At 50.5% G+C, this 10,944-nt stretch overlaps 1 protein-coding gene across 4 annotated transcripts; it reads left to right on the forward strand.

Moving 5' to 3' along the window:
• The first annotated feature begins 7,946 nt into the window (after window positions 1–7,946).
• LOC112441637 (ecto-ADP-ribosyltransferase 5-like) lies at window positions 7,947–10,944 on the forward strand. 4 transcript variants are annotated; one of them, XM_024975861.2, is made up of 4 exons: window positions 7,947–8,185; window positions 9,164–9,683; window positions 10,459–10,491; window positions 10,580–10,944. In XM_024975861.2, exons 1-4 carry the CDS (start codon window positions 8,120–8,122, stop codon window positions 10,681–10,683), a joined length of 723 nt encoding a protein of 240 aa, XP_024831629.1. In that variant the 5' UTR covers window positions 7,947–8,119; the 3' UTR covers window positions 10,684–10,944. The 4 variants fall into 4 exon arrangements, with proteins under 4 accessions (XP_024831629.1, XP_024831627.1, XP_024831628.1 ...); XM_024975859.1 differs by having other exon boundaries at window positions 7,949–8,185; window positions 9,164–9,887; XM_024975860.1 differs by having other exon boundaries at window positions 7,949–8,185; window positions 10,577–10,944.

The following is a 10,944-nucleotide window of genomic DNA, read 5'->3' on the forward strand; positions in this document are numbered from 1 at the left end:
GTCATAACTTTAATTTTAATATTATAAAGTCTTGACTTAATTTTCAGAAAGGTAATACATTTACCTTGTTCAAAATGTACAGTCCACAAGGCGTGCAGTGAAATGCCCTTCTCTCACTGATTTCTCAAACCCACCTCCTCTCCCCAGAGGTCCCAGTGTTCCCATTTCCTGTCATCCTTGCAGAGGTATTCGAGACACACACCAGCAGATTCGCAGGTATTTCTGTTTTTCTTCTTTTATAAGAACCATAATGCAATTAGTGGTTTTTAATCTTTGAAATCTGATGAAAGCTGAAACTTCTCCTCCAAAAATGGATCTGTGCCTTCACGTCGATTTTACACAAATTTCAGGGTGGTTGTGCACCCGGCCCCAGTCTCGCTCAGTTTCAGCACCCTGCTCCGTAATCTCCTCTGGCTCTTGGTGGGGGTTTAATTTTGAAAGTTCCATGATCCTAGGACACTGGGATGTTCTGTGGCTATAATTTTATGAGTCTCCCAATTGAAGATCCTGTCACTGCCAACTCACAGTTTAAATTGAGGTGTGAGCATCTCTGGGCAATGGAGTTAACAGCAGCTTCTGGCAAATTCAACGTGTCCCAAACTGAACTCCTTATCTTCCCTCCTTCAAAACCTGGTTTCTCTTCATTCAACAGAAAACTCTTGAGCATCTTGTGTCAGGTGCTGAGGATAAAATTATGAATAGAAATAACTGCAAAACCCATATCCCTGCTTTTTAAACTCTTTTAAGGTGGAGACGGAGCTGGAGTGAGGAATTTCACGTAGCACGTGATGCATGTTCCAAGAAGCCAAAGAGCCTGACGGAAACACATTTGCACCAGGAGTGGGTTTAAGTGATGAGCTGTCCAGAGGAGATATGAAGTAGGTAGAATTGAAAAATGGCATCGCAGTGGCATGTAAAGCATGAGGTTCTGCTCCTTAACTCCAGGATAGAATGTTAGTGGGCAGAGTATGTAGTAGGCTAAGAACTACTTGAACTCTTGTGGCCTCTTGAAATCTACCAAAGACGCCTGAGCATCTGTGATAGATCGTCTCTCTGTGGAGAATGCGGTCCATGGATTCTGTGGGATTTTCTTCAATCTGCAACTCTTGAGGGGAACACATGACCCCAAACAGGTGCTCAAAGCCCTGGCCACTGTGATTGACTCACAGGTGGACACATAACTCAAGCAAGAAACTCAGAATCTTTCCTGTGATTTCATAGAGCGATGTGGTATAAAGGAGACTGCCAGTGACAGTCGATTTGTGCACAGTGTTGCCTCAGCTCATCTTCAGGTTGAAACACAGGAGCAATGAATAATTCTCAAGCATCTGGCAGCTTCCCACCCCTAGTGCTCCATATATTCCTGTGTCCAAGCCTTTCTCCATCATCCTGGGAACTTGCTCAGGGCAGCCCCAAAGTGCAGGAGATTTAATGTTCCCAGGTACAACTCTCACCAAATGAGGGTGGAACATCAGATTCCCTAGTCCACAGAGGGTTTCCAGAGAGGCATAGTTGACCACAGTGGTCACACACTTTTGGCAGGGGTACTTGTTTCTCTTCTCTATCTCACTTTTCCACTCCTTCACTTGTAATTCCTGAGATCACCTTACAAATATGTTTAGTTTACCCAAGTGCTTGCCTCTAGTCTGCTTTAGGGTGAACCCAAATCAAAAGAGAAGGTCTCCTTTTGGGGTGAGAGACCATCACAACATGGCCTAGAACTGTTCCTCCAGTCTGGACCCCAGAGGAGCACATCTGGGTCCAGCCCACAACAAGGAGGCGGCCTGCTGAGGAAGACTGGCAGCCTGAGGTAGAGCTGCCCATCCAAGCTCACTTTAGCCCATCTACAGTCAACCTGAAGACCCAGGCTGCTGCTGCTGCTGCTAAGTCACTTCAGTTGTGTCTGACTCTGTGCGACCCCATAGACGGCAGCCCACCAGGCTCCCCAGTCCCTGGGATTCTGAAGGTAAGAACACTGGAGTGGGTTGCCATTCCCTTCTCCAATGCATGAAAGTGAAAAGTGCAAGTGAAGACGCTCAGTCATGTCCGACTCCAAGCAACCACATGGACTGCAGCCTACCAGGCTCCTCCGTCCATGGGATCCTCCAGGCAAGAGTTCTGGAATGGGGTGCCATTGCCTTCTCCGTGAAGACCCAGGAGCATGAGAATAAATGTTTACCTCCCCCTGAGATTTTGTGGCCCACAGCAAAATGGTCATGTAGTGAAAACCAGAAGCCAACTGTATCTCTCACTGCCTCTCCATTGCCTTGTTTCTGTCCACATCTCTGCCTTGCAGAAGGACAGCAATAAAAGATTTCAGGACAGGGAATGGTGAAGTCAGACTGAGGACACTGAATCATGTGGTCAGACTAAGGTATGGGCACTGAGAGTGCACCCACTGTTACTAGGTAGAATTGACTGGACTTTATATCTGTACAGTTTAGGGGATGAGATGGGGAAATGAAGGCAAGCACTCTTGGAAACACTCAAGGAAAACAAGGTTCCCATGCTCTAAGTTGGAAATACAGAAGAAAACAGAGTAGAACTGTAAGCTTACCTTTCTCATCCCAACACATAGTAGGTGTTCAATTAAAAAAAAATGTATTGAGTAAAGGATCAGTTTTGAGCAGATGTGGTGAATTCAGTTTGGCACATGTGGGCCCTCCAGGGGCAGATGTCTGAGAGGGAGCAGAATAACAAGAGACATTTGAGAGTCACAAGTCTACTGAATTCAGGGAGAGAAGAGGTTCCAGGAAAAGAGGCAGGGAGGGCTGAAGAGCAAAGACACCAAGGCACAGGTGAAGTAAAGCACTTCCTTGGGTTTTTAGAGACTTCACTTCTAGCCTTTGGGTATCGAGAAATACCCTGGGATCCTCATGATCAATTTCTCTTTAGACTTCATCCAGCTTGGGGTGGTTCCTCTGAACTCGGCACCAGAAGAGTCTCATGTAATCTACTACCTGTTATTCATCCAGTCCTCCTAGATGGTTACTTGGGATTGCATTCATTCAGTCATTTATCAAACAGTAAATTAGTTGCCAACTAATGTGTGCACAGTATGGGTCCATCTCAATGGTCCTTCCATTCCCCATTGCCATCTCCCCCACCAGGGCTCCAGTCAGCCCCTGGCTCCTCCCTGGTCTCCCTGCCTCTGCTGTGGCCCCTGCAACTCCACGCTCCCCTGGAGCAGGGAGAGCAATGAGTCTGGAGCACAGCTGGTCATGTTCCTCACCTGCTTCAGAACCCTCTGTGCCAAACCTGCTTTGAGAAATATCTCAAAATACAGACATGAAAACTATGAGGGAAGGGATGAGAACACTATGAGAGAGAAAAAAAGAAGGCAATAGAACAAAGCAAAACTTCCCTCCTACCCTCAGGACAGAGTCCAACCTCCTGGCGCTGGCATCTGAAGCTCTCTGTGACTTGATCCTCCATGACCTCTTCAGCCTCGTGCCCTGCCACACCTGCTTCACATGGATGGCACAGCACGAAGTCCCAGATGAGGCACTGCTGCTTCCCTCCACGTGCTGGGGCTGCCCTTCTCCTGCTACCCACTCTTCCAGGAGTAGCTCAGCGGCCACCTCCCCCAGGAAGCCCTCCCAGTCCTCTGGCCTCGTGAATCCCCTGCGCTTTCCTCTGTCACTGTGCTAGTCATACTGTGCTGCCTTCTGAGTCTGCCTCCCCTGCTGGGCTGTGAGTTCCTTGAGGGCAGGACCAGGTATGACCCACTCTGTGTCCCCAGGGCTCAGCCCAAGGCCAGGCACACATGAGGCCTCCTGGAATATTTGCTGAAAGTCTGAGAGGCTTTCTGGGTGTCACTAATAGTGGAGACCCCGGCAGAGCAGGTGGATTGATGGCTTAGTGACCAGTTTGGGGGCAATGGTGTGGGAGCCAGAGTGGTGGGGAGGGCCTGAGAGGTCAGGAAGTGGAGGCACTGGCAACCCCTTTGCCTCTCCCAGCTGCTGCCCTTCTGTCCTTCCTGTCATCATGCTCAGGGCACCTCTCTTGTTGGTTTCCCCTCATCCAGGCCCATGATGAACATCCCTTACTGGGGATATTTTCTAGTTTACTTTAAGCTTGTTTTGTGTGAACTCCCTAGAAGTTTCAAAATGGTTTTGGGGCCAAAAGCATTAAGGCTGTGACCTAAACCTGTGCTCAGTTGCTCAGTCCTGTCCAACTCTTTGCAGCCTCATAGACTATAGCCTGTCAGGCTTCTCTTCCCAAGGAATTTTCCAGGCAAGAATACTGGAGCAGGTGGCCATTTCCTACCCCAGGGGATGCTCCCAATGCAGGGATTTAACCCACAACCCTGGGTCTCCCGCATTGGCAGAGGGATTTTACCACCAGCACCACCTGGGAAGCCCTACTGGGACTGGGACTCCAAATCCCTCCCCAGAAGTCCCCAAGTTTCCCAATGGCCTCAGCCTCCCTAGTATCTCAGACCTCTTTGTCAAATATGCAATAGTCTGCATGTTTGTGTCTCCCCAAAATTCATAGGCTGGAACCCTAATGCCTGATGTGATGGTATTAGAAGGTGGGGCCGTTGGGAGACCATTAGTTCATAATTCATGATCCCTCATGACTTGCGATTGCTGTTCCTATAAAAGACACCCCACAGAGCTCGCTAGCTTTTTCAACTTGTGAGGGCCCAGTGGGGAAGTGCTGGCTATGACCAGGAATAGAGCTGTCATCTGACCAGGCTAGCACCCTGATCTCAGACTTTCAGCCTCCAGAACTTTTATATATATGTATTTGTTGTTGATAAGATACCCAGTCTGTAGTATTTTTGTTATAGCAGACAAAGATAAAAAGTTTCTTGAACCTTTTCTTAATGATTGCTATAACTCTGCCAATAACACCCCAAATTTTGCCTTTCAGAAACAGCTTTCTGTGCCCAGTGCCCAGGAGGAGGGTCGTATGCCTCTTACCTAGACCTTCTCTGGGGCTTGGAAGCTGGTGTTGGTCTCCAGTGACAGCCTCCAGGGGAGGGGGAGGGCAGGTTTCTCTTTTATACCACCCCTTGTACCTTTCCCACACAGCTGCTCAGAAATGTGACACTCTCCCATTTATTTCTGGACATCTCTTCTAGGCTCAGGAATACTAGCCTCTGCCCAGGGTGTTCTGGGCAAGAGCTCTTCCCGTGAAAAAAGCGAATCCCTGAACCCAGAGAGAAATCAAAGATCCAGGCTGAAACAACTGTCTCCTAATTGGGTTTGCTCCTGCATTCAGCATCCCTGGCCTCAGGGAGTATCTCCTCATTGATCCTTTCAGGTGATGGAGACTCACTTGAGGAGTAAGGAGAGATTTCTGAGTAGAGAGTGAGTCCCAGCTGCAGTGCTCCTGGTCATGTGATCTTGGAGGACTTTCCACTTCACTCTAGTCATTGAACTAGATTTGAGTCCATCTCTTGGGGTCTTTCTTGGGGTGCCAGGTCTCAGGATAAGTGAAGCAATTCCCCAAAGCCAGAGAATGGAGAGAGGAGAAAACGCTGATACCAGTAGATCTGGTCTCGTGTTGTGTCCCTGCAGGCCTAGCTATCCAGACAGTATAGTCTCTTCTGTTACAGCCATTGTCAATTCTCAGGACCCTCTAGGGGGAGAGGGTTATGTAGATGAGTTGCTGTTTTTTCACAGTAATGGAAAACAGCAGAGTGACTCCTGATTTTCTGATCTTGGAGTGCTTTGGGGAAGCCAGTCTAAATTAGAAGGGGATGAAGAACTTGTCTGGATTTGTTGTGTTTGCCTGAGGAGCAGTCCGGTTTCGGGACCACGTCTCTTCTTCTTCGTTTGGTCATGCTTCATGGTTTGTGGGATTTCAGTTCCCTGACCAGGGACTGAACCTGGGCCACAGCAGTGAAAGCCTGAAATCCTGACCACTGTGGCACCAGGGAACTCCCTGGGATATGCCTCTTTTCACCTCCCTCCCCACCCTCCCCTAAGCCTGGACACAGTTTGTCTTCCTTTTTGATCTACAGAAGAATTTCTGGAGGAAATGGGATTCTAGGTGAAATTTTTTACTTGTCTGGCAACCTAAGGGGTGGGGGAAAAATAGGACTAAATTAATGAGCCAGAGCAGGACAAGTCCCCGGGGTGAGTTTAACTTTCTTCGCCCTTCTCAGACACAGCAGGCGGCAGGCACATCTCTTAAATCCTGGATTCTGGACCCCCAGGTCCTTGGCCATTCTGAAAGAGGAACCCTGCCACCCCAGAAGCTCATATTGCCAGAAAGCTCTTCCCCGAGCTGCTGACTGATTCCTCACTGGTCCCTTTGCATTTACCTCCCAGGTGGCATCCAAAACCCAGAGCTAGGGTATTTATAGGCAAGCCCAGGGAGGTGAGGGGAAAGGCTAGTGTTTATAAACATAGGGCGCCTGAGTCTGAGAGTCAGGGGACTCAGGGTCTGTGGAGGGCCGAGGCTGGCCCCTGAGGATGTGAGAGAGAGCTCTGCATCTCGGTAAGGCTTACTGAAGGGAAGGGGCTTAAAGAGAAAGGAGAATGGTGGGGCCCCTCAAATGCTGGAGTACATGTGACCCAAAGAGTTGGCCGTATGCAAATTGTATGCAAATCAAGGAGCACATAAGACAGACGTGAACTCTCAGCAGGTATAACTCTCTTGGTCCCCTCAGACTTCTGGTGTGGAGGCTGGGCCATGGCAGTCACAGATTGCCTGAGGGAAAAACACTTTGCACAGTTCTCTTGCTGTAGCCTTGGTCTTGCTAGGAGACAAAGAAGGTCCTGGAGAAAGGCCTCACAGTCCAAGGCAAGGGGAGTTATAGCTCTGGGCCCTGCTCCCACAGGGTGTCTGCTGTCAGGGAAGGGAGGTATCGGGTCACTGCCTGGGTGGGGGGCTATAGTTAGCCATGGACTTTGTAGATTTGCAGGACACAGTGGACAGGAGACAGGGCAGCTCCTGAGCAGACACCAGGGCCTGCCACCCAGAACTGTCAGCGCTCCTTCTTGTTTTTGGCCTGCTACCAAATCCAAGATCGCTCTGCTAGCCACCCAACAGCTCAAAAAATTGAGAAAGGAAGTGCTGCGACAAGGAATACGACTTTATGTGGAAAGGCAGCTGACCAGGAAAATGGCAGACGAATGTCTCAACTAACTATCTTATAGAGGTCTGTATTTCCAGGTTTTTCTTTTCTTTTAGGGCAGAGAAAGAGAGGTGAGGAATAAAGTAAAAAGGCAAAACAGAGAGGGAGAGGCTGGGCAGAACATCTCGGAGGAAATGCCTAGCCTATGGAAAGGATTTGTTAATCTCTTCTTTTTTGGCAGCCATTCACTGGCATGGGGGTTAGATTGTTTTTCTGTGAGCTGAACAGAGGTACTTTAGATTAATAGTCAGGCTGAGGAGCAGGGTTCTCTGAGGCAGGACTTCATGTATAATTATAAAAACTGAACCAACAAAAGCAAGTCAAAGAAACAGTTCCATCCCAGAGTTAGAGCTGACTCCTCCTTCTAACAGGCCTGGGCTGCCTAAAGTTGGGTCTCTGACTCCAGGCCCCTCCTGACTCTGCTAAGTCGCTTCAGTCGTGTCCAACTCTGTGTGATCCCATAGACGGCAGCCCACCAGGCTCCCCTGTCCCTGGGATTCTCCAGGCAAAAACACTGGAGTGGGTTGCCATTTCCTTCTCCAATGCATGAAAGTGAAAAGTCAAAGTGAAGTCGCTCAGTCGTGTCTGACTCTTAGCAACCCCATGGATGCAGCCTAACAGGCTCCTCAGCTCATGGGATTTTCCAGGCAAGAGTACTGGAGTGGGGTGCCATTGCCTTCTCCTGACTCTAAGTAGAGCCAAATCACGTCCCCTCCTCAATCCCCACCCCTGCCGTTATCATTCCTGTGCAGGTGGCTCTAAGCACTCCAGGAACCAGGTGGCAGGGAGCAGAGTCTAAGTTTGTGCTGGGGTGGAGGTGGGGGATGTTATAATCCAAACCACACCCACTCAATTAGACAAACCCTTGGACCTGCCCGTGCCCTGCCCAGCCAAGTCCTGGGCCAGGGACCCCTCACACCAGAGAAGAAAGGCTCCAAGTCTCTGTCACCATCCCAGGAAAACAGAATTCACCGTCGCTGGTCCCACCCTCAACTGGATCTCACTCTCCAGGTGTCTCTGAGGATAATGCTGGCGGCTCTGCTGATCACCCTCAGCTGCCTCAGCCTCCACACCCTGGGAAGCCATGGGCAGGTACCTGGGGAGAGCCTTCTGCTGCAGCAAAGGGAACACTTGAGGAGTGGGGGAAACCCAGGGCCTGATACCTCAAATATCCCTCCCAGGGATGCTTCTCTAGGATGCCATCCTCTGAATCCTCTTCTCAGGAACCTCCACCCCTGCAGGGAGCCCCAAGTTCCCATTCCATCTCCCAGAACCCCACCTCCACCCACTGGTCCTCCTGACACCCTCCTGCCTTCATACCCTCCTCCCTCGGGACAGCCTCCAGCTTCCTCCTCTCACTTCCCATCTCCCACCCCGGGGCCCAGCCTGCACACTCTCCTTAAGGTTACCTGTGTATGGCCCTCCTGCAGCCCCTCCCAGACCAGGGCTTGACCTCCTCCCCACTCCCACCCAGGCTGGAGAATGCAGGCTTCTAGAGCAGGAGAGGACTGAGTCTCAGAGCTGACAGGGACATGGTGTGGTATCTACACACCTGTGTGGGAGAGGGGAAGAGTCAGAGGCTGGGCATGGGGTCAGGTCATTGGAGACTGAGGACGTATTTGTATGTCATCCGCACAGCGAGTCTCAGAGCCAGAAAGGTGCTTGGAGGTCATCCAGCCCCATGTCCCACCTCGGGCAGGAACCTCTCTAATGATAGATGACCCCTTTTAGTTAGTTAGAATCTATATGCAGTCCTGACAATAACCCTGTGAGGCTGGAAGTATACTGACTTTATAAGTGGAGGACCTGAAGCCCAGAAAAGTTAAGAGACTTGGCCAAGATCTTACAGGCAGTAGGTAATGAATTCAGGATTTGAACCAATGTCTCTCTGACTTCATTGCTTGTTATTTAAACCCTTGAGGTCTGGCCAAGTATCAGACTCCAGATATTTGAGCATAGAAAAGAGATTCTGGGTTTCTGAAATAATCTGTGTCTAGGACCTTAGTCCAGTACCCTGAACTTATACACTTTTCTGTGTGGCCCCTTTCTTCCTTACCTCCATATGCCCAGGGTGTTACCATCCAGTACTTGAGCCTGGCTCCAGATACATTCGATGATGACTATGTGGGCTGCTCGGAGGAGATGGAGGAGAAAGCGGTGCTTCTGTTAGAGAAGGAGATGGCCGACCATGCCCTGCTGCGAGAGTCCTGGGAGACAGCCCAGAAGGCCTGGGAGAAAAAACGTCCAGGGCTCACTCTGCCTCCTGGCTTCAGAAGCCAGCACGGAATTGCCATCATAGTCTACACCAGCTCATCCAACGCTTTGTACTGGGAGCTGAACCAGGCTGTGCGGACTGGCGGTGGCTCCTGGGAGTCCTACATGAAGCACTTCCCTTTCAAGGCTCTGCATTTCTACCTGACCCGGGCCCTGCAGCTGCTTCGGGGTGGTGGGGGCTGCAGCAGGGAACCTGGGCAGGTGGTGTTCCGTGGTGTGGGCACCATTCGCTTTGAACCTAAGAGTGTGGGGGACTCTATCCGCTTGGGCCAGTTTACCTCCAGTTCCCTGGATGAGACAGTGGCCCACGGATTTGGTAATGCCACCTTCTTCTCTATAAGGACTTGCTTTGGGGTCCCCATCCAGAACCTGTCTGTCTTTCCTAAAGAGCGTGAGGTGCTGATCCCCCCACATGAAGTCTTCGTGGTTACTGATTTCTTCCAGAACAAAACCCACAACCTGGTGACTCTCTCCAGCACCAATCACATCTGCAGCCACTTTAACTGCGCCTATCTGGGTGGTGAGCCATGCATGAGGGAAGCAGGACTGCCAGGAGGTCCCCAGTTGATTTCAGTCCCCAGGGCCTTCAAGAGACCCAAGTCATTAATGACGAAGTTGAGGGCCAGAAGCTAGCTGGAGATACTTTTTCTTTGTGACTCAGGTTCTGCCAGTGTTTTCTGCATGTGTGAATGTTCTTAGAAGATTCTCCAAATGTTCTCAAATTTTCCTTCTGCTACACAGTCTAATAGACCAAAAGAACCTGGTTAAGGAGGGCAATAAGCAGAGGAAAGTGGCAGGAGGGCTGCTTCAGATCCCAGGAGGCCGTGGGCGTAGTGGGTTGATGGGACGCACGTGTGCTATTCCCCAGTGCTGAGGCAGGACAGAGTGACTGGGCCAGGGTGGGGCAGGGATGGAAAGGCAAAAAGGCAAGATTTACTGGAAGAAGGAGGAGGAAGGGAAGTCAGAAGTATATTTGGGAGAAGGGGAAGATGGATTGATTTGGGAATAGTTGTACCAGGGCCTGGTGGGAAGGGAAGTCTGGAGTGTGAGGGTCTGTCTACCTGGAGGCCTCACTGTGGTGTCTTTTGCAGAGAAGAAGAGGAAGAGCTGTGAGTCTGTGCCAAGTGAGTCACCCTCGGGTCCCTCCCTCGGCTCTTTGACTCCCCCATGGCCCTGCTGACCATTCACTGCCTTTTCCTCTCTCTGCAGTAGGAGGGCAGGCAGATTCACTCTCCAAGGGGGCCTTCTCTCTGCTGTCCTGGAAGACCCTGCTCTTGGCCTCTTGGGGGTTCCAGCTCTTAGGAGCTGGGCTCTGAACATTCAGTGCCTGCTACTTAGGAGTCCTGGGAACATGTGACCTCCAAAGGAAGAAAGGAGGCTTCGATGAGCCTGGAGAAGCAAGAAGCTGGTTTCAGACCCAGACTTAGCAGGCATGTCTCCAACCAGGATATTGGGGGATTTGAGCCCATGGTAGGGTGGAGGGAGCCCCGCTCTGTGGTGGGGACTCCTGGGAACAAGCAAGGGTAGTGCTGTGATGGCTGCTCCATTAAACAGTGCTGCAGTATGGTGACATCAAA

The sequence above is a fragment of the Bos taurus genome, chromosome 15 (genome assembly GCF_002263795.3).
Source record: "Bos taurus isolate L1 Dominette 01449 registration number 42190680 breed Hereford chromosome 15, ARS-UCD2.0, whole genome shotgun sequence".
Taxonomy (NCBI): Eukaryota; Metazoa; Chordata; class Mammalia; order Artiodactyla; family Bovidae; genus Bos; species Bos taurus.